Source organism: Bradysia coprophila, assembly GCF_014529535.1.
Source record: "Bradysia coprophila strain Holo2 chromosome IV unlocalized genomic scaffold, BU_Bcop_v1 contig_106, whole genome shotgun sequence".
NCBI lineage: Eukaryota > Metazoa > Arthropoda > Insecta > Diptera > Sciaridae > Bradysia > Bradysia coprophila.
This window is the reverse complement of record NW_023503372.1, coordinates 5143017-5168071: the sequence shown is the minus strand read 5'-3', so window position 1 is coordinate 5168071 and position 25055 is coordinate 5143017. Positions and strand designations below refer to the sequence as shown.

General features: G+C 35.7%; 1 protein-coding gene across 1 annotated transcript in view; it reads right to left on the bottom strand.

Annotated features, from left to right (window-relative positions):
• Positions 1-2022: 2022 nt before the first annotated feature.
• LOC119070644 overlaps positions 2023-25055 on the bottom strand; it is a 40295-nt gene continuing 17262 nt past the window's right edge. The window contains exons 3-9 of the mRNA XM_037175073.1: positions 24252-24469; positions 21460-21550; positions 18334-18747; positions 17510-17687; positions 5902-6128; positions 5789-5842; positions 2023-4671 (exon numbers count right to left, since the gene is read on the bottom strand). Coding sequence (XP_037030968.1) covers positions 4499-4671; positions 5789-5842; positions 5902-6128; positions 17510-17687; positions 18334-18747; positions 21460-21550; positions 24252-24469 — 1355 coding nt within the window. The 3' untranslated portion in view covers positions 2023-4498. The remainder of the gene's footprint in view (positions 4672-5788; positions 5843-5901; positions 6129-17509; positions 17688-18333; positions 18748-21459; positions 21551-24251; positions 24470-25055) is intronic.

Genomic DNA, 25055 nt, shown 5'->3' with positions numbered 1-25055 from the left:
AAATATAACTCGTATTATAGCAGGGTTTTTTATTTGGAAGTCTTATTGCCTTTTGATTCTGAAAATGAAGAATTTACCCACTCCTTCATGTTGCTACTGCCTTTTTACCCGATCAACAAAAAAAGCAATGATAACTAGCGACGAGCAACCTTTAAATAAAAACCTAGTGAAACACAAAAAAAAGGCGTTTGAGACATTGTAGACACCATACAGATTTTGTTTATATAATTTCATACCAACAATGACACCAGAAAGAGTATAGATCTTTCAATTGAAAGCTCCAACTCCCAACTCAACTCATTACAAAAACTTTCATTTGCAGAATCATTAACAGTTTGTCATGTGGTATATTCGTATGTGTTGAGGACGAAGAATTTACGTTTACTCATGAATGGGTTGAATGAAACAATGTTGTTTTCTGATCAAAGACGTAAAATGAATTTGCTGAAAGTTTTAAAACTTTGCGCCGAGTTCTTCGACATTTTCTTTTCTAAAGACAAAATCGCATTAACACGAACCCAATGTTAACAATATAATGAACTAATGTATCGTTTTGCGTTTAGCACAAAAAAAGGGTGAATGAAGTAAAAGTTGCAAATGCAAACATAAATCCATCAACGTTATTAGCAAACTTGTAACGTTAAATTTCGATTTCCTTTACAACCAGTCCCCAATTCAATTCAATTTCTCCGTTTTGTTTGGGTTACAGTGTTTACGAAAGCTTATGTCTTCTGGGTTTGTGCGAAGATGAAGTTTCTGAAACTGTGGACGTTTATGCCTTGTAACTGTCCATTCTTTCATCAGTTTCAATAACGTCTTCCGGTCAGTAACATCATCTATTATCGATAGCAAGGTTCTGAAAGACACCTCTAAATTGATCACGAAGGCGATGATGGTAGCAAAATTTTCTATTGGCTCCACCGCGCCACTTACATACATTCAAACTCATCGTGACTCACTTATACTTGACCAACAATTTGTCAATTGAATATTTTTCTGCTCAGTTCCGCGACGATCCTGTACACCAATGCATACGTGACCCTATAGGGCTTGATCCCATAATGTACCTGACCATGTAGCGTAACAGTCCAGAAGTGGATCCGAAAAATCTCAGGAATCCTTCGAAATACTCTAGTTCGAGAACTGTTCGAGAACCATTATACCACCTCAAAAAAAACCGTCATCTCTTATTCTTCGGTCGAGTAGCACCATTTAGACCCACTCTAAGGGTACTGGCTCATGGCCCAGTGATTCGATTATCATCCTCGATTGATGTGGTTAATACCACTCATTTGCTTTATTAATAAACGTCGTATGTTCTACACTTCCGTAAATATACTGGAAAACCCTTGCTATCCAAAATAGCCACCCTATCGCCGAGTCTACTCGACCGATTTTCCCTCATTTTTATCTGGGATGTCACAATTGTCATTAACGTTCAGGATAGAAAAGAATTTTAAATACTGGAATACAGCCCTCCCCTTCGAGTCGGGCTGTAACACCCCACTTATCAAATACACAACTTGGAACCTCGGAAGTAATATACTATTAAATACTGGCGTGCGGTAAAGTTCACTTTACATCACATCACATTACATTATGTCCGTGGTGCACACTACTAAAAACCAACCTTGTGCCAACTTTTGTAAAAATCACATAAGTGACATGTTAACGAATGACGCACAGCAACTACCGGAAAAGACATAAAATAAGATTGGCGCCATTCGCCAGTGTTCAGTAAGTAAACTTCTTACAAGAAGCTCGTATTTGCAGCAAAGTTCCAATGGCATACAACAACTCCAGTTTGATTCGCGGAAAATCCAACTCACCCCTAATTGCAGCGCAGCCTTTAGATTCATTTCGAAGCTATATTTTCAGCGGTGAGACAATAATATTCTCTCGGGTCCAAACAAAACGCCATAGTCACTTTTAATACTTAGTCGTTCGTCTCCATCAGATTGAAAAAGTTTGGTTGGTGTTGTGTGGTTTGGCCAAAATTGCAATGAAACTCGGTTTTCTTTTCATTTTAAATGAATTTTATTACAAACTTTTGCAATTAATTTTACTTCTTTTTTTGTTTTGTTACACGATATGTAGCGAAGACAACCATGTTCTCCAATACTATCGCTTATTTCAATAAATAGATCTAAATGAAACGTAGAAACAATTATACTATTTCTGCGAAATGCGGTACATTATGGTAAATGAAATGATTTTCTCGCAGGAAAACTATACTTATAAATTGCTTTATACTTAAACCATAACTTAGACATTTATTTCATTAGCATACACTCTACTGAAGTACTTACAAAAAGTTTCGATATCTCATTTGGTTTGACTACACTTCTTACAAAAATATGAAGTAAAAAATTTATTCTGATCCACAGTTGATTTTACCATTTTAACGTTCGAATGTTTGCTTAGAGCCTTTTCTATAATCTGGCAGCATAAAATGCGTCTTTGCTGGGTTCACCTTTCAGAAACGACTAGTCATCCGTTATAGACGACTAAATAAATGATTAAACAAATGTAGTAAAAGATTTATTCATAATCAAACACTACATTAGGCGAACGAAAGAAGAAACAGATTTCATAATTATCGTGATACGGTTGCCATTTCTAAAAGGTTAAATTGGGAATCACTCAAGATTTTTCACCGATATTCTTGAAGTTCTTTTTAAAAGTTTTTGCAAAAAGTTTCACATAGTTTTTGAAACGCTAGCTACGGGACAGAAAAAAAGCCAGTGTGCATCTGTCGAAGCGTGAAAACTGTTGATTCATTCATCAGTCTTTTCTTACGAAACGAGAACCAGGACCAAATAGGAAAATTGATCTGCTAAATCTTGGAGAATTCTTCAAATCAATTTTCAAAAATATGCCCTGTCCGAAACTACTAGATACACATATCATTCTCTTCAACATACACCGAAAACAGGGAAATCCTACTTTTCCTCAATTTTTTATTATTACACACAAGTCACAGTTACACTGTCTCGTAACCACAGAGCGGGACTTATGGATAACATATCTAGAATTTAGCACATCTGGATCACGAATAAGCTGAAAACTCTTTACTGAGCTGGCCGTCTGTTACCAATGAAAAGAAAAATAAAGCGATGGGTTCTACCTAGTTCTCTTTACTTATAGCAAACTGTATGTCAAAGGAAATGAAGTAAAGCTGTGTTAAATGCTTGTAACATATTTTTTGATAAAATTCTTGCTGTGTTTTGCTATCTATCTTCAAAAATCGCTTAAATTATTTCAAAATTTATTTCCATCAAAAACTTAATAGAGAGAAAAGTGGAATTGCTGGGAAAGAATTTAGAAAATCCATCAATTACAATACAAATAAATTATAGTCATTCCGCATGCCACTTGACCACAACATTAAGATATGTACGTAACGTCGCTAGGGCATGTGAAATGAGTAAGATGAATTCGATTGAAATTGTTGGATCTTGTCTACAGGTGATATGAAAGATTTTCCATATTTACATATGAAACCAGTTAATTGAAGCTCTGTTGATTATAATGAAATGTCGAAAGAAATGTAAAACAGTCGACCAAACTAACTTTAGAAACATTTATCGAATTCGATTCTCCTTTTTTCGTTTCTTCAACCCACAATCATTATCCACATCTGTATTGTACCAGAGTATTGAAGTACTAGATTTAGTAGATTCCGTTCACAATTTGCGCGTTTTATCTGTCAAAGTGTTTAGAGAATTTGTTAAACAGGAAAAATGTTTCTAATACATTTCTTCTGGCTGCTCACTACTATTGGTAGATTACATTGGATGCCGCGAAAATAATTGATTACATGAGGTAACAGTTTTCTGATACTCTCAAACTCACAAGTGTGTTTTGTGAGCAACAGGCTTCACCATTCTTGTCCAAAAACAGTTACCGCAGCAAGGTGCAACAAAATTTGCGACACGAAGTTGTTTTAGAATTAACGAATTATGTAGCAGCGTCCAATGTATTCGGATTTGTTACCTGCCACATGCGAAAGTTGATAAAATTAACCGAAAATATTCTGCATGTTTTGAATCATTTTCGTACAGTACAAACTGCGATGTAATTGTCAACTTTCGCATAAGGCAGGCAATAAAATTGTATTTTCAAAGAGGGACTTTTTTTGGACGAGCACTTTCCCATATTTTTAAAAAATTTCCCAATAAACGTTTTCGCCAAAAATAGCTCCTGATAAACGCTGCTAGAAAAATGTAATCGTGAAGGAACAACACACTCCATTCAATTTTATTTGTTCTGATTCAAGTGTATGAAAAACAAATAATTTCGATTCGACACACGTTTTACCGTTCTACCGGTCCATAAAAATCCTTTGATTATTTTTTGGAGTAATTAGTATCGCCGATTGTTTCACTTTCGCCCTCTCCAAATTTCCATTCAATTTTCAGATTTTCACAACACGCACATCTCTTCACACATCCAAACGAAAATCCAATCAGCCGATTATGCTCACCCCATCGAACAATCAATCATGTGCCAATTTTAGTCGTACTGCCATTCGTCGACACTTCCACAGCAATTGCGTTTCCAGCAGACTGAATGACATGGCCACCAGCACCAGACCCAATACCAAATAGGAGCAACAAGCGAACAGTTGCAGTTCGGGACCATGAAATGTCTTTGTCGGTTCCAGGTCACCTACATTGGAAAAATGGTTTTGTGAAGGTTCAATATTTGTGTTTCTGGTGTCACGAGACTCAAAACTGAACTGAAATAATTATTTTGTGAAAATTAAAAAGATATCCATGAAATGGAACGTGACATTATTCAGATGTAGAAATCGCCTTTTCAAATTTCCGTGTCGGTAATTGCTATATATTGGACAGGTAATTTAATTTCGTCTATTTAATGTATGGGACACATAAAACAATGAAATTAAATGGACTGGAATCGAATTTAGCAACATTAATTGTTGAATCATCAGTCCCAGTTTTTCAAATTCGAATTTGTCGAAATGCGCATTGAATTTTATGTTTATCTCTGAATGAGGTCAAATTAAAAAGTTAATTGAAACTACGTACGTGGCCTACAAAAAAACGAAGTAAAAGATTTTGCTACCAACACTGTCCAATATAGCCCCTGCAAATCTACGACGTGAACATATCTTAATGAGAGAACGTAACAAAATCATGAACAACACCGAACTGCCTATCCATGCCGACATCATATCATCACCACTTAGGCTCAAATCAAGACACCCACCACTACTAAATTCTCTGTCAATGAACTCAAATGATTTTAATATCAACGAACGTTGGTTGGAGGAATGGAATGGAAAGGCACCCCCGGAATGGAAACCACTCAAAAATGACAACAAACATGAAAACCCGTCTGGATTCGATCTGTCAAGAAAACTATGGTGTAAAATCAATAGAATTCGGACAAATCACGGAAAATGTAAAGATTCATTTTACAAATGGGGTCTAACTGATTCACCGACATGCGATTGTAATAGTGGCCCACAAACAATTCGACATATTACGTTCGATTGCCCACAACGTGCCTATAATGGAGATCGATTAGATTTCATAGACTTATCACAAGATGCCATTGACTGGATGGAACGATTGGATGTCGACATATAAAATCTATGATGAAATTGTATACACTTTGTATAAATCCATACGCTAATAATAATAACGAAAGAAGTCCTAGATTTATAAAAGATGAAAACTGACTCGACCGTTCAAGTTTTGTTTTCGATTTGTAAACTCTTTAAAAATATTCATCGTATCGTTGTATTAATCATGCTTACCGAACCCAATGGTGGACAGTGTGACAAAACAAAAGTATGCACCATCGACGATACCTGCAAATGGTAGAAATTTGAGCGAAATTGATGACATAACAAAACTATGGAAAATTTACTCCAATTTTCCCACAACGAAAATATTACTGTTCCGATGCAAATGTATGTCGTCAAAATCAAAAGAATTATCGTAATTGGCACTTGTGGATTGTGGGTTGTTTGACGATTGTGATCGATTTCATCTTGCTGCTCACTGCTGATAGCGTTCGCATTGAATTCGCTCGGTTTAAGCGCATTGTTGGACTGTTTTATCAGTGGCATACGTGACGGTGTACCATGCTGACACCTGTTGAAAGAAAAAGCAATGGTTTATCATCTGTGTTCGACAATGCGTACCAGTGTCGCCGTGTTCATATGAACACTTTGAGGAATTGTCATTGGCGCCCAAACTAATTGCGACGAGGCCTACAAATAACCTTTTCTTGAGTCATCTAAGACATGTACATTTGGCGCTTAGAATTAACATTTGTGGCGCAAATTAAAAAATGGATAAAAAAGCTAGAGGGTCCACTGATGACTATCGCATTAAATGATAAGTAATGTTGTGGTAAGAGATATATAATTTTGTGCTAAAACTATTGAAGTAAAAGATTCTTTACCAAAAACTATGACATTACTTAAACAATAGAAGTAACAGATTTATTGATTATACTCTGATACGTTTGACTTTAGTTTGTAACCCCTATTCATCTCAGTTATCACGTCTCTCTAAGCTCTTTGATTGTGACTCCCTATTCTCGTCAGTGACCATTAGGTAATTTTTTACAAACGTTCAAGTTCTTTAATTGTATTAAGCTCTTGTCGACTCCTCCACATCCAATTATATTCCAAAATCCTGTCATCAACAACGGATATTTTAACAGGAAAAACCCATCCAATGCATCATAAATATTTATTTCGGCATTTTCAATAAAACGAATGCTTTTTATTGTAGTCGTTTGGCTCCCCCATTCTCCCGACCATATCCAATGTATTGTTATTATGTTTCTGTTATGCATAACAAAGGCCAAACAAATTTAAATCCGATGATCCCTTTTTCCCCCGACCGGCCATTTAAAAACACGAAATTCAAATTCAAACTTTCATTCGTTTTATTTGCCGTTGGACGGGTATTTTTGTTGTTGTCCCATCTCTCTGTCTCTGTCTATTTATTTTGTCCAGCAATATAAAAACCATAATTTCCTGTATCGATTTACATATATAAGATTTTCGACTCTGCCCAATTTCTTAGATTTTTTTTTTATGAAGGACGAGACCCGATGATAAAAGGATTTTTCTTTACACTTAATGCTATGTTTTGTATTATACACATGTCTGCACTGCCCAAACAATAATACAGTCTATACCATTCCCTTCTTTAAACATATATAGTCGCACGAAAAATGGATACGAGCATTAAATTCATCGAAATTCTATGTCATGTCTGTGTGCCATCAATATTTCTGTCTGTCTCAAAATATAACAAGAAAATCGCCCATTTCTCAAATTTCCCAATCAACCTTTCCCATCCTTAGCAATAAAAATATTTTTATTTTCCCACATGTTTGATGTCAATGAGTTTGTTTCATTTTCATTCAGCTCATTGTTAGAGCTTTTACATGGTGTATAATATAGAGGTGGAGTGTGGAGGGACGAGTGAAGTCAATTTTTCTATAAGCTCATAGGATACCGAACACAAGAAATGTTTAAGCTTGTTAGTGATGGGTATGTGGGAATGTGTTATATACGACGGAACAGCGATACGTATCGACTGTATATTATAATACATCGAAATTTTATTAAGGGTGTTTCTTCTGTGTCGATTGGTTTAATATCAATGTGAAAATGAAATATTGAATCGAAAGGAAAGTGGAGACATGAGAGATTATTTTCGTCAATCGTAAAAGGTTCATTGATATTTCCTCTGTTTTGCTACTGATTTTCAGCTCATGTTTGAAAATTGAATGAAATCACGCGAAATAACAATAAGACACATATTTGTATGGCCGGAATCTTTTTTTTTGAGCCAAAGTGACGTAGCCTATCACAGTGATTGATTTATAAAAATTCAATATCAAGTTCACATTCAGCCGTAAATCTGTATGTGACAAGTTTATAGGTTTTAACGTAATACGGGAATTGAGAATACCTTTATATGTGAAGTATAGCATTGGTTAGGGATTTGACGTAAGAAAGTCGTGGGAATACACAGTGCGAGAGGTTTTTCTTTTAAAATGAGGTGAACTCAGATGAAATGAGCCAATAGCTTGATGCTTCCGATGTAAAATCTTTGAACAAATTTATCACCCCTGTTTGTGCAATTTTTACGAAGTGAATTCACACTCGGGTGCGAACAGCAGAACTAATATTGTAGATTCTTCACCGAATGCCACAAACTGAAAATATTAACGAACTTTTACGACTTAACCTCCATCACTTATAAAGTGAAGTATGCTTTCTTGGACGAAGTTTAAAATATTGTGACTTTCCTTGCACAAACAGCACTTAGATTTTTTGGATTTTGAACCTTCCTATATTGATAACTACCAAGTAATAATAGTTCAATAAACTGGTCAGTGCCCACAACAAAAATTTTTACGACTCTTCCGGAAAGGCGGTATAATATGTTTTAGTTGGACTAGCTGATTCTGAAATGCTATACCATTGGTCTTAAAGTCACGTTCTGCGTCCAGAAGGAGGACCAAAAGTTAGATTTAGAGGAAAACTAAAGGTGTTGCAGTGGCGAATGTTGAGCATGGCGTGTCCAGATACAGAGTTCCCACGACTTAGAAAGGCTCCTAAAATTAGGAATTTTAGGAAATTTTAAAGGTAATTTTAGGAGAATTTTAGGAAAGTTTGAAGGTAATTGTAGAAAGAATTTCTTAAAATTTGTTAAAGGTTGTATAAGTAATTTCCGGAGGAATTTTTGCAGCCCTTAGATCTTTCTATTTCTCATACACTTCGTAAAATAATAAAAATGTTTCAGAAAATTAACATGTTCAATTAAGGATCGAGACTGGCGTAGTCCACGAAAAATTGCTATCATCCCCGAGGGGTTGTTCACTTAGCTGATTAACATGATTAACCACTTGTTAATCTAGTGATTAGTCAACCACTCAATAGTCAAGTCAAACGTCTTAAATCAGTATCTAATCATAATAAATCAACGAGGAATAGCGATTTATCAAGTGTAATCAACGAAATTTCACTGATTCAATTTTTGTGTACTCAAAGTGAGCAAGCCCTCGATCATCCCTAGGATGTCAAAAACTCGATTTTCTCAATTGAGCCATTTTGCCTCAATTTTAGACCAAACAAACACTCACGACACAAACATTTCTCACATGATTTTCAAAAACTTTTCTGTTCTGTATAGTCTACAATATTCCCAAGAATTTAAGCCCACTTCAAGAGTTATTTCCTTGATAGAATTTCCGAATTTTCAAGTTTAAGATCCACTCAATTTTTCATAGTCGGCAAACTTTGACGAATTACCAAAAATTTCTCTTTTCTTGACTTTCTCGACAAACTTTGCCTGGATTTTTTTTTTCTGTAGCGCTGGACTCTAATAATTAGTAGAATAAGACTAATGCAGTAAACAAAGATCTCAAAGAAGGTTTTTGGTAGAAGTCGAAGTAGGTTGGCGACCGAAAAATCAAAAATTTAGCTTCTATGATTTGTCGCAAGTTACAAATGAATTTTTAAAATTTACTCCAGTGTCGATCCTTTATCCATCGCACACCCCTATAACTGACAAAAAGTTTTTTTTTATCAAAACGTCTTTTTCCTTATGTAGTTCAATAATTGAAACTTTTATGGTTTACACTCTTTTGACGGTAGTATCGACCAGCAACTTGGCCTTTATCAGTTGTTTCTTGTCGACTGGGCCCTTCTTTCAAGTTTATAAGATTCACCATATTTTTGGTCGAAGTGCGACGATAGTCGCTTCTTCTAACAAACTGCGATCATCAAGAATGTATTTGTTATCGCTTAATCCACGTTCAGGATCGCAGTTTGCATGACTCAAAGAAAGGACTGTTTTCAAATTCATTGCCGCGTAATTAAAAAAATTAACTGTTTTTCAGTTTATTAAAAAAAATTTGGCTCATTTTAGGAATTTTAGGAGTTTTATAAGATTTTAGGAGATTTTAGGAGGATTTGGTCCATTTTAGGAATTTTATGAATTTTAGGAGGAGTGGGAACTCTGCAGATATGAATGAAGGGCGGCAGAACAAGGACATGCTACACAACCGACACTCCATAAAATTCAATTTATCTCAAAAACCGCCCGCCGACTTTTTTCTTTCTTTAGGCCTAAAATGATCAGGAGATCATTACTAATAATAATTCGGAGAAAAAATTACTTTGCATCACACTTTTAATTAGACTTTGTTCAACCACGCCGTGAAAGTGTAAGGTTCATCCTTACTGAATCTCTCGTTGAATGAAATGTATAGGAAAGAAGGTGCTTTCCCGAACCTAAGAAATTTATACTTTTACGAACTGTACGAAGTGTATATGAAAGGTATTCGATCTTACTGAATTTATCCTTTTAAGACGTAGACGCGTTCTGTTTGATCTTATTGAATTTACCCTTTTACGTACTGTATATAACTGCATGTAACGCAAAAGCGTCTGATTCAATCCGAGTGCGAATAACATCTAAAATACAGACGCTATTCGCACCCGGGTGCTGTCATAGTATCGGACTACCAGTACCACCAGACTTCTTATTTCAACTAGAACATCTGGCAGCAATTACTTGTCTCAAACTTAGTGTCGAGATACCGTTCTCCGTTTTCCTTCCCCGTTGAGAATTTCTGTTGGCTTCTCGAACGCTTATGTTGCCAACGTCTATTACGTATTGAAAGTAAATTTAAACTACCCCTGATGAGTCACGTCGCCCCAGAACCATAAACCATTTATACTACCAATCAATCGTTCAATATCATTCCTCTGCCGTCAAATAAAATGTGAAATGCAGTTGCAGGATTTTTTTTTTTGTAAAAATGTTGGAGATTTTACACAACACGTTCGAAAATAAAGGAAAAAAAATGGTAAAAAAGGAAACACTAGAAAAATAGAATCGGAATGTGAAGCACATTAGAGGAAAAGTGAAAAATGTTGTTTCAGGCACATGGAAAGGTTTGCATACAATGACGGGATGAAGGAAGGAAAGAGTGGATTAAAACGAAATTTTAAAATTAGTTACACTTGAATGATGTACAATGGAATTTTTAATTGAGCTTTGGAATAGTATGTGTGTAGATAGATTTGATTCGTTTTCAATTAGAGGAATGTTTGTGATTTATAGAGAGAACTGAATTCACTAATAAGTATTGTTGAAATGGGATGTTCTCGTTGTTGAATAAAAGTAATTGAATTTGCAGTAATTAGTTAACGAAATGATGGGTATGGTGGATACACGGGTTTTTCATCAAATATTTTTAGAAAGTTCGGTTGCCGGAGCAATTAAGGCCAGGTTAAGCTTTTATGCGTCGCATATGTTTACATTGCTACGTTTGTGACGTATGCAAGCTTAACCTGGCCGAGATCTAACAGTAAAACTACCATCTGTGAAATGTTAATCCGTTCCAATGCCGTTACCATGTCAGTCTTGAGCAAATCTTGAACACTAACGCCAACAATGTTTCATCGGTGATCCCATCTCCCATCTGCATTCAGAGAACACATCAGTATGGGTAAACACATTCAACTATGAACCGACCAGGACTGGCTTACTAGAGGCGTGGCGTATGACTAAAAGATGCAAAAATCTAATTAACCCAAGAGCGCTTAGCGATTTGTCCGATAAGCTCACATGGCCAGTCCGAGCCTGAACATTAAAAATATTTTACTTAACTAGTTATTGCAGACAAGTTATCCTCTTTCAACTATAGTTAGTCATCTATTATACATAACGTTAACAAGCCGTGAACTTTTCCGTTCAATTATACAGCAAAATGTATGTTAAAAATGACGAAGTAAAAGATTTCGTACCAAACTCTAGAAAGAAATGTTTAAACAATTGAAGTAAAAGATACGTTTATCGCTTGCAAATGGTTCCTGGTAAGTGTTACAGAGCATATGTCAAAAATACCGAACTATCAATTATTTATATCCAGACTGCTGAGATGAGCCTCGAGATGAACATATTTCACATTGAACAATAGCTGGCGAGCATTTTCCTTAATGAATATAAAATCAGTAAACCCCGTTCACATCAACTACTGCTATATATGTACGTGTGCCGCAGGTACAACAAAACCAGCATCTGCATTGGTTACAACGGATACTTAATAACATATTTTAATCCTTTTGTTCTCCATTAAAATCGAGAATATTTATCAAAAGCCTGCAATAAAATCCATGATTTATGTCGAATATAATTCACACCGTATGGCAAAATGTTCGTGAAGAATGCAAATACCCATGGCTGAAACATGCACTGCATCTATCACATAACGATTGTACCTATCCGTTCATAAACAGATATTCAAATTTTTATTGTATTGAGACTTGCTGTTGGTTGATATTTATCATGCTTAAAAAATCATTTTTCATTTCAATGAATCAATTTCTCTTGAACACATGAACACGTTCTGGGAAAATCTCCGTTCTGTGTACGAATACAAATGAGCCAATATTCGTTTTTCCCATGGAGTGCTTTCGATTCGTAACGTGTATATAATATGCCCTGCCACCCCGAGAAGTGGAAAAATGTGCATTTTTAAAGTATTAACTTTGTTTTATGGCTTTTGTACGTAACGATGGATGTAGCCAAGGCGTTGTGAAGCAAATTGATTTTATTTTATGACTGTTAAAAGGTAGAAGGTAAGACTCTTTTCGCAAGAGTCTGTCTGCTTGATATACATTTCAATTTGAATAGATGTTTACGAAATGAAATTGAAAAATTATAAACACTTTAGAAAATAACGACATAGACATCGAACACTCAATGAACATTCTAATTCAAAAGTTTATCGATCGAAGCTGAGGGTGGATTTGTATTCACAGGAAAGCTTTTAATCGAATCAGATCGTTAACGCCTTTGTATTGTAAGAAATTTTGAATTATCGGTAAGTGATTCTTTTTAATCTTGACTCTGGAACGTCATTACTTGATGTCGAACGTGTAAAAGAATCGAATCGGGCTCAAAAAAAGTGGTTGTTGATGTGTTGTCTCGTAAAATTTTGTGTAGGTGTTGGGCAATGCTTAAAAATTTTACAAGCGACTATAGCTTGTTATAATCAACAAATCTACTACTTTTTTCGTTAAAAAGATCGTGTGAGTTATGTAATGGAAGTGATTAACCTAATGAAATAAATCTTCTACTTCATTAATTTAACCTCTAATTTAACCATACTTTTCTCTATATCAAGAGAGTACTAGTTAAAGCTGGTCGATTACTTTGTCGTCATTGTCGGTAACAGATTAAGAACAGTATCTTCAAGTCCTAAGACAAATTTTATTATTAGCATAATTAGCGTCTATCGATATAAGTTTGAAAAATTTTAACAGCCCTTTCAGCCCCTGTAGAAATTGCTGTTAAACGGACTGATAGCGGTTTTGTATTAAGTGGAAGTGTTGAAATAGTCTTCTGTGCAATTCAGTGATGATATTTGTAACTTATTTGTAAATCACTAGTGCGATAAAGGATTGACAAGGGGTTTTATCACACTAGTGCGATAAAAGCCATGTGTTACTGAAGTCACACTAAGATCATCTTCGGTACTTATTCGATTTTCTTCATTGCATAAAACGTTGTTTACATAACGAATCGTATGTTGGTATATTATCGCACACGATGTCTTGCCAACCTCGGCTTCGTCTCGGATTCGATAATATACCTCCGTACGATTCTTGTTAAATAAATAACTATTTTTCCTAATGTATGCATGCATGCATGCTAAATGGCATTTTTTGGTGAATGACTTACATAATTTACATACGCCGGTATCATATGCTATGACATAGACATTGATTTGAACATATCATTTTGAATTTTTTGCATCTTTGAAGGAATATGTGAAATAGAATTCATTGAGTTATCTTGTTTTGAAAGACGACCAATTAAACCTTTCAGAACCGGCAAACGAACCAAATCATTAAATTTGTTACTTCACTTGCAGGGCCTATTATTTGGGAATCGATTTTGGGAATATTTGGGAGTATTTGTGAATTTTGGAAATATTTGTGAATTTTGGGAATATTTGTGAATTTTGTGAATATTTGGGAATATTTGGGAATATTTGGGAATATTTGAGAATTTTTGTGAATATTTGGGGATTAATTCCCAAATAATTACTCCTTTTGAATATATTATCCCAAAATGTTTGGTTTCTATTTTGTATTGTTATCAATAAAGCTTTATAAATCGTGTTTAAATACCATTGACATTTAATCTCATCCATCAGAAGTTTATTTTCGATGTTCACAAATGACTTAGAAATAACCAGTGGCATTACAGCAGGTATTTTCTATCGTTAAAACTTTTACACCTCGTCTGTATAATATTGCCGCGACTATTTGAATCGCTATTGTAAATATGACCGAATTAAGGGTAATCGATGCGCGTCATCTATTATAAATTATGATCAGTATTTGTATGTTCGTTTAGAGCGGTAATCGGAGTTTAGTTATAGTCATTCTGTATCAATCAACGAACCTACCAATTGTTAAACTATACCAATTTGTTGTTAATAAAGAAAGAATTAAAATTACTTCTCAAATACAATCGCTAAACAGAACTGGTGTGCATACGTTATTTTGCACCAGCTGGTCCCATTTGGAATTGTATGTGACCAGCTGGTGCAAAATAACGTATGCACATCAGTTCGGTTTAGCGATTGTATTCCCAAAATTCACAAATATTCCCAAATATTCACAAATATTCCCAAATATTCCAAAATATTCCCAAATATTCACAAATATTCCAAAATATTCCCAAAATTCGCAAATATTCCCAAATATTCCCAAAATTCACAAATATTCCCAAAATTCACCAATATTCACAAATATCCCCAAATATTCACAAATATTAACAATATTGATTCCCAAACCATGAGGCTGATGAAATCACAGTAGGCACTGCGTTTCTGTTTTACAGATAGATGACTTGTTTTTGTTGTATGAGTTAAAACATAATCCTAAGCGGTAGCTCGTATCACTAAAGCCTCCAAATTTGACACTTGTCAATTCAGTGTTTATGCTAGTAGCAGGGCTGTGCCGTAACACATACATTTTTTGGGGTACCTCCAACGCCGCTGGCTTAAAACACTGTATTATGTATCGCAAATGTTATAAGCATGATATCCACTTAATTGTTCAAATTTTATTTAAGTCTACGTCTACCTGGTCTTAAATTTTTGTGAATATTTGTGAATATTTGGGAATTTTGGGAATTAATTCCCAAATAATAGGCCCTGTACACTTGTTTCTTTTAGTACTTGGTGTGAAATCTTTTACTTCAGTTGTTTAACCGCACTTTTCGCTGTATATCAGGGAACTCTAGCCAGATTTCATCGTTTGTTTTTGTCGTCGTTATCGATAGCAGATGATCTTTGACGATATGATTTCAGTTGTTTTGTTTGAAGATAAAGATCTGAATTGTTTCGCTTGAGACGAGGTATAAACATAAATGTTAAGTTAAGTTGATGGCTGGCACAGTCAGTAGCGTATGACTCTGTTACCATAAATACCACTTATGGGGTCGCTTGCAGGGGGAACACTAAGAACAACTGAACATCGGATTCAACTTTCGATTTCAACCTGAAGTTGCCCCATTGCTAGAGGCATGATAAGGAAACGTTGAGGTACACTTGAGGCGACATTTCCTGGTTATAAAAACTAAGAATTTTCTTCTCCCATACCATATTCAGATAAGTGTACATTTTGTTTCCTACTGACACCAAATCGAACAGATCAGTACTTTCATCGCTTACTTATCAACGTTCACCACGATTGAATTTTTGGCACAAAACTTTATCAACGTGTATGCTGTCAGGGAAATTGTCAGGTTTAACTTCGTTGAACTCGACGTGCCGTATATATACGTTTCGTATCATCCATTAAAAGACAAAATGAAAATCGTACATAAGCTCGTTAAGCATTTAATGCCTTGTTCTTTGATATGTGATATTTATTTTTCGCCAAAGCAACAACACATCACCCAAATATACGTCGGGTGTGTATGTAAAGAAATAACCGAATTATATGGCAGTCTACCATATCCGAACTAAATGGAAAATTATATTCTCTCTAGGCTTTTCAATTTCCTTTCAGAATACTTTATTCGAGTCGACATTATTATTATTACGCTGTGACGTACAAAAATGTTGTGTTGAACACATTTAACTTTTAATAATGCTTAACAACATTGAAAATGTGCTACTCTCGTTCGTAATAATGCAAACAATGAAACAAACTTCGCTAAAAACAACAACACTCTCAAGTGGAACAATAGAAAACGTAAGGGGTACATGGTGCGTGAAGTGTGTGCGACTTGATAAACAAAATGTGAACAGGTTGGGGAGGACCAGTCACATTTACGGCTCGTACGTACAAGTCATGATATAATTATAGACGCAGTTGTGAAGGTAAACCAAGTTGACTGAGTTCAAGTTAAGATAATAGACGCGAACGACACACTGCAAACCGAGCGCCAGAACACAACTTTTAAATGAGTTTTTAAGTTGGTGGAATGATAGAAAGTTTAGAGATTTGAAAGGCTTCGTCATTGAGAAGCAGGAGCCCGGACCAAAGATCCTTTGCTCCCTACTCCCTGACCTTGCTACTTCTATCTACTTCCCTGTTTTTGATAAGAGCAGTCATCAAACGATAATAGACTCATCTTGGAGTTCATAATTCCCGAAGGTGCGAAACCTGAGATTGGTGTAAAATGGACAATCCCTAATGATTTGTACACCAGTCTGAGGTGCCAGACCACAAGAACAGATAGGGTCGCTGGATCAATATATTCTGTAGAGATGATCGCACCAACAACTTGCCACTTCCGATCTCGTAAATTTAAGGAGTTCATTACTCCGGGACCAGAATTTCGACACAACTGGTCGGTAGGCCGTCCATAGTTGTTGATGTTCTTGTTCTTGTTGCAGCGATTGAACAACGAAAGATTTTCTAGCTTCCTCAGACAGCCCCACTTTCAGTTCCGGACCTATGAAATCACTGTCCGATCCTAATTTGGCGAGCCGGTCAGTCTTTTCATTTCCAGGAATACCATTGTGTCCTGGCCCTCCGCAAAGCCTTTTACAAAATAAGGGGTAAATTGACCGTTACAAAAAATCTGTTTTGGTGCTTTGTTTGCAATACGTAGACCCAAAGCAGTTAAGGCAATAAATTCAGCCCAAAGTGTAATAAACCCACAGTTTCATGAATTTTTTCTGAACATTATAAAGCTATGTCAGGACAGCAATACACATCATTAAATCTTTTCAAAGATGAGTCAAAAATAATTTATTTGCACGACACGAACGACACATCCGCTAGCGAATGTCGCATGACAGACAAATAATCGCGATTTACTTTCCGATAAACAGAAGTGCCGTTTCATTTCACGACATTCAGTGTCAGAAGTTGAAGACACCGTTCGCTCACACCCAACATACACTAGGCAAGGCGTGTGAGTCTGGTCGACACAAAAAATGTAATTAAATTAAATCAACTCACCCGACTCTATTTTCGTCATCATCGTCGTCTTCAAGTGTTTCCAAGTTTCCGCCACATTTGTTCGAACTTGGCGTTGCTGTGTCTGCGTATTCATGATGGCAATTCCTATCACATTCAGCCAGCAGCATATTTATTTCGGGCGGCATTGGTTTCGGAAGGAATTTACTGCGACCCAATCCTGGAAATGGAAATTTTTTTTGTTTAAAGGGAAAATACGGCGGCGACGACATAAAAAAAAAAAAAACAAAAAGCAAACAAATGAAAATGAAAAATCCTTTTCCAGATGGTGAAAGCCACACTCTGCAATTGTGGATATATTGGTGAGGGTGAACGGTGAAATGAATGATGAACGCTGTTATCATGAAAACGTTTCCGTGTTTTAGATGGAATTAGCTTCAATTCAATTAACCAATTTGGTTCGCTTTTGGATTTGACTCTATAATACTATTACATGAACGGAGCTCGGAGCATGCACCCTTCTTAACAGATATACGTTTGTTTGTTCATTTGTTTCAATATAAAATGAACTTTCAACAAAGGCCACACTTCATTTCCGATATGTGTTTAAAAGCCGTTCTGTTTCGGGAGGGAAAAATAGGAAAAACTTTTTTTTCTCCCATCCACCACACGTTTCCGTAAACAATGTTATAACATATGAAAGCAAACAAAAAGACCATCACAATCCGAACGCACAAAACCAGGCAAAAGGTGTATAAAAACGAGGAAATAATTTTCCGCAATACGAAATGGAAACCGAACTGAGTGTTTGCCATTCCACTTTTAACAATAAATTTTAATTATTGTAATTAAACCGCAATACTCACCATGAACAGTGGCCGTATGCTGCTGTTGATGATGGTACGGCTGCTGCTGTTGTTGAACACGATGATCAGCTCTATCGTTTTTATTTTGTAAATGCCCATGTAATTGGATTCCTTGATAATTGGAATTTATTTGTTGTGCGGTAACATGGTTATGGCATTGCATACGATTCATCGGATAATATGAATTCGGATTCGATTTCTGTACATCGTTTTCCATATGCTGATGGATTTGGTTAAGATGATGATTTTGATTTGATGATGGGTGCGAGTCCCTCGATGATAATAAATATTGCTGTGGGTGATGTTGGTTGGAAAGCGTACCGGATTTCTTCAGTGTTTGCATACAGACAGTTTGGTGTTGATTTGACGCTGGAACTGATTTCGCTGGTGAATTGTGTATCAAGTGGCAGGAATCTATTTTGATTGAAATGGAGAAGAGTAATCGTGCGTTAGATAAAGGAAGTTATTTATCGTTGGACTAAGTGTCAAATGACCTAGCTGAATATTTCGAACAAAACAGCAATTTTTTTCGAATCTAATTTAGCTCGAATAACTACAATTTCGAAAATTAGATTTTATAAGAAAAAGTGGAAATGTTCTATCCGGAATATCGAACCTGGGCCTTCGCATCAGTACACAACAGCTGTCCTAACCACTAGACGAACGAATCACTCTTTCATTCCGAATTTTGTAGAAAGAAACATCCCCAGCAATCAATTGAAAAGGTGCAGTTCACGAATTACGTCACGCTATTTTACAGATTTTTCGACACCTCCTTTGTGTCTCAATCACGAAAGTCTGAATTTGATAGCTCTTACCCTCTAAGATGGTTCTCTTAGACGATAAAATTGGTTATTAATTCTATGGGAACCTTTGCGAACTTTAAGCCTTCTGTCGATATATTTGCTTGCGATGCTTGGAGTATGTCGACTCCGAATCTCCAAAAGAATACTTTAAACAACTAGAAAAAAATCGTGAAAACTCGTACATTTGGTGTGAGATTTTCGAAGCTCTAAAGTCGTAGTCGACATTTCCTATGTGTTGGGCACTCTTCACCCCAGAAATTGATACCTACATATTCCTAGTCCTAGAACCTAGAGATTCAACGAACTTCCATCCGACTTTTTGCTCTATTTCATGAAAAACCGACATAATCGACATCGTCAGAGGTCACTTCCTATGTTTTTCATGAAATAGAGCAAAAACGACCAAAAAGTGGAATGGAAGTTCGTTGAATCTCTATGTTTTAGAACTAGGACGATGCAGTTATCAATTTCTGATGCGAAGAGTGCCCAACAAATAGGAAGTGGCCTCTGACAATCTTAATTATGACGATTTTTTAGGAAATAGAGCAAAAAGTGGGATGGAAGTTCGATGAATCTCTAGGTTCTAGAACTTGGAAGATGTAGGTATCGATTACTGGTGTGAAGAGTGCCCAACACATAGGGACTGACCTCTGACGATTTACATTATGACGATTTTTCATTAAATAGAGCAAAAAGTGGGATGGAAGTTCGATGAATCTCTAGGTTCTAGAACTTCGAAGATGTAGGTATCGATTTCTGGTGTGAAGAGTGCCCAACACATAGGAGCTGACCTCTGACGATCTCAATAATTGCATTTGATGATAGAAAAACCAAAAAAAGTCTAGTAAAACTCGTTAAATCTCTGAGTTCTAGAACCAGGAAGAGATACTTATCAATTACCGATATGAGAAATGATGCCTGCGTAAGTGGTATTTAAAAATGTCGAGTTTTTATTTTTAAATTGTCGCAATAATACCAAGGAAAAATGTTACAAATTTAACGAAAACTTAAATTTGGAGGTAGGTGGGAATCCTGGCGCATATCTTGAGAACCACAAATTGGTTCAACCTCCGCCGGGCAGATTTCGAAAGAGTTTACTTATACCTTTCCAAATCACTTTTACTCATCAAAATGGACTATTGGCCAAGTTATCAGTCTACAAAATTGAGGAATTTTCCGGTACACTTTTTGGGAACGTACCGATACCAACGCCATCTGGACTCACCCAAAAAAAAGTTGTTCGACAAAATGTCAACATAGGATGAACCTCTTCAGAAAAAAAAATTTTTTTGAAAAAGACTCATTCTTTTAGGAGATATTTGACTTTTAATTTTTCCATATAAATGGGTTTTCCGGCCGGAAAATCGATTTTCCATTTTCCGGTAAAAAATTTAGTTCTATACTTTTTCTCCTTGACTATTAAGTCCTCCTTTAATGTTCATAAAGTATGTCACGCTTTGAGGGCTTTATGAACGACCCCTTAACTGAAATTTGCGTAATGTGGTAAAAATTGTTTTTAGCCTAAATTAGGGTCATCTGTTAGCGACAACAACCACACAAGTGAGCAACAAGCTTTGCCGATTGTCTTTTATTAAATCAAAAAGTAGCTTTCAGCTACCGAAGCAAAAGATTCTACATCCAACATTGAGCGATATTTTAAACAAATGAAGTAGCAGATTGAATGGTTTAATCGTAATACGCTTGCTGTCAGTAAAGTCTCAATTCGATTGTGGGAAAACGTAAAACTGAAATATGGGTCATAACGAATTCAATGAATGTCAAATCCATAAATCTGTAGAAGAATGTCTGAAAGAAATGATGGAAGTAATTGAATTTATGGAGAAGCCTCTGACGCTATTGTTTGTCATTTATGCACATTTTTTTCCTTCTTTGACTGCGTATTACTTCCGACATTTGAAAAAGAATTTCATGAATCACGCACATCTTTCTGGAAAAAGGAATAAAGGAATCCGAATACACCGGTAAGGTAATATATATGCCAGCCAGTACACACACACTCACTCACTCTGTTTTATTACATTACACCTTTTCTACTCTTTTAATCGCAATATATCAATCAATATCACTGAAAAGATTCACGAAATTTTATTCTCATTCAAATTTTATTCATACAAAAGGGATGAATAAACAATGCGATTCATGTACGTTTATTCAAATCAACTTTTTAAAAAGCTGGATTTCATGTCGTATACGATGCCACACAGTCGAAAGAATTATTCTTCTTTTTCAGGATCGGAAGTTATTCATAAAATTCAGTCCGTTTACAATATGTGTGCAGGGAAAAATGTTTTTAAATTACCTTCTCGATCGTTGACGGGAGTGTATTTGTCGTATGTCTGCATTTTGGTTTCCTTGCAAACAGCGTCATATTTACAAATGTTGCAATCCATCTGCAACAATACAAGAAAAAAGGAATTGTAGGAAAACTATTGAAAATTTTGTGTATTTTAGTCGGGAAAAGCTTTTCATGCAAATGAAACGAAAATAGAGTTTTTGTATTTCAAAACTTTTGTTCCATGAAACGAGTCGTTTGCGATGTGAACAGATATCAATGTACTAGAGACGAGATGTTGTCAGTCAGTCAGCCCTATCATTATATTTTAGATATTCAATTTAGTGTGCACCTTCCACGAAACAAAGGTAGCCAGGACTGAACTGGCTACTAGAAGGCGCATCGGCTAGTAGAATGAAGGAGCACTAATAGTCGAAGAATAGTTCGGAAGGCGCATAGGATATCGCCATATCGTCCAGTATAGCCAGCTCTGAGCTTAGCATAGTCAATTAATTGCAAGTTTAGTTGAAGGGGAACATTGAAGGGGACTTTAAGAAACGCACTTCAACTTTAGCACGTTAGGCATTTCATAGAGAAGGGCCGAAGGGTTTTCAGGGTTTTCAAAGTTATTGAGAATCTGATTCATAGTTGAACCTTCTATCTTCCCTCATCCACTCTACTGCTCAGGATCACATGTGAGAACGTCACTACAACTACTAAAAGTACTGTTTCAGCAAGCTTGGAGTACCTTACGGGTTTTGTGTATGGTCTCCTTGCATAGTCTGTCTCCCAGTCAATAATAATTGTCTGCTGGCGATTCTGCAGAAGGATGAAGTAGAATTGTTATACTCAACGGGAATCATCTGCTTTGAAAGTTACAAAAGAAAATTGGTTTTCATTCTCTAATATACGTACGCGCACAGCATATCTCAAAAGCATTTATATAATCAATTTTGGTGTTTCTTCTCCCATACTGAACCATCTAAATGAAAGAATGAATCATTTCAACGGGACAATTCCCGTTAAGGGAGTCACTAGACTGTTTATATGCATGAATCTTCGACTACAAACAGTTTTCGAAAAAACAAACATCGGTTTTCAGATGCCTTCATCGAGCTTTGACTTCATTATAGTGTTACGGTTAAGAATTACAAGTCCTTTCCCATACCTCGTTGTCTTTATTCGATTTGTGCTGTAGAAGAAAATCGCTGACCTTACGATGTTGGTAGGCTTAACTAGCGATGTGAAATTTTACGGAGAAACGATGTCCTGCACCTTCAATCCAATTTTCTTTTTAATGGTTTTTCAACAATTTTCTTAAACTTCAAGAATTCTGGGCTTGCAGGAGTACAGTTGTTAACCATCCACATTACTATTTCGCGTTCTAGGTGGAAAGGTTGGATTGATCACATTTATTTTTTTAAAGGATTTGGGACGATCATTGAAAAAAAAAACGAAAAAATCAAGAAAATGAAGAAAAATTCGAGAAAATCTAAATTTTGGAAAATTTTCGAAAATTTAAAAAATTAAGGAAAACTTGAGTGGTTAAAGCTACTTTAGAGGTAAGGTAATACTGCTTCTGTCGTTCTGACGAAAGATTCAGAGAGGCAAAGCAGCCAATGTTCTTGGGATTATTTCATATTGATTTCAACGACGTTTGGTACTTTCGTTAAAATGTTTGTTGCAAGCAAACAATCATATTTTGTTGGAAGTCAATTTGTAATTTAAGGTCTGCAGGTCTGTAGGTCTGTAGGTAAGTGACATAAAATCGAAGTAACAAAAACTAAAATTAGAATTTACTGAAATTGTTTTCTCCGAATCACTCTTGTTGGTCAGCACAAACTCTTGTCTAAGGGCATTACTTTTGCACTTCTATTTATTCATTACAATCTGACATTAAATTCAAACAAATATCAGCAGCTCTTCGAAAAGTTTTCATTCAAACACAAAGAACAAAATTGAAACAGAGGAATGAAACCTCACTAACTAAGTTCGAAAAAGCTAGATCGGAACACAAAGTTAAATTAATTAGAAATGAATTTATAAATCCCCCTCGCTCTTTCCTTCTTCCGGAAAAGTTAAAAGCAAAATATTGAAATCAATGCGAGATATGCAGACCAGTACAAATTGCGATCGAAAGCCACATGTCGTTTTATACGTATATAAAGCTTGAAGTTCAAAACTAACTTTATTGCCAATCCGAAAGCACAATAAATACTTCAGAAACAAGTTAAACGACGATAAATATTAACGCATATTTTGTTATGAATGCTATGAATGGACTGTGGGTCAAACTTAACCTTTTGTTTCCGAAAAATCCTATTCATTTCCCGTCCGATATACGTATAGTATGTGTACATTAACCCTCATTGTTGTCGGCAAAACCAAAGTTATTGTAATCCCATACCGAGAACCACACGCAGACAATGTATGGAAGCACAAATTTTCCTTTTTCGCATAGAGAGAGGTATCCCATGCTGCGGTTTCGCTTTTTTTTTTGTTTTATTTTTTCAAAAAGTTCAAGCACACGTAATTCGGTTATAGCTTTATGGCCGAAGAGATTTCGTTTGAAATCATTACACGAAAAAGAAGAAGCTGGAAATTAATTCCATATCTGACCCAGTTTAATTCCATAAAATTATAAATTTCAAAACATTGGATTACATCGACCGTTCGAGCTGTAACTTTATTATATATACATCACATGGTGCACGAGAACAATATTCCCTTCTACTTACACCGACACAAAAACCGCAGTAATTTAATTTTATTTTAAAGTAACTTGCACATCTGATTTGAAATATTCACATGAAACTTACCTCATCCTCTTCTTGAGCGCATTCGTGCATCTCATTTTCATTATTTCCATTACGAGCTCTACATAATTTTGAATACGTATGCCATGTACATTGAAGACCATCGGCCAGAAAACCGCCCAAGCTCGATAAGCACATCAGCATCAATGGCACACCGAACAATGCATACAGCATGGTAACGATTTTGCCCTCCGATGTCCGGGGTGTTAGATTGCCGTGTCCTGTTTTGGGTGAATGAGAAAGCTAAATTATATTTTCAGACACCGAATGGACAAAGATTCTTTTTGCGAATTAATGTCAGCTCTATTGCTGTATTCATTTCAGTAAAATGGATCTGGTATAATCGTTCCTTTAACCTGTGATTTAAGTTTATGATAAATTCGGTGTATAAATTGTTGCGTTATTATGTTAACGATGCCACTACGTCGAGGTTAGTTTAACATACAGATTGTTTAATACATTGGTTGTCGTAAAACTGTTGGTAACATCACCACAGGACCTATGTAGTAAGGTTAATGAAATTGTACCAGTACTTGTTTGTCGTATTAAAAAACACGCAGAGAACTTCAATGCAATTTCAGACTTACAAAACCATTTTATGGTAAACTATATGCATCACAAGCTTTATTGCAAACAATAAGCATCAGAAGTCGTTTAAATATATCGTGATATAAAGTCATATCAATTTCCAGAATCCGTATAAATTCTGCATTTTGCACAACAACACATAAAGTACATAAAGACTTTTCAGCTTAAAACACAAAGATCCCGTCATTCAATACATGGATAATACGCTGGATTAACAAA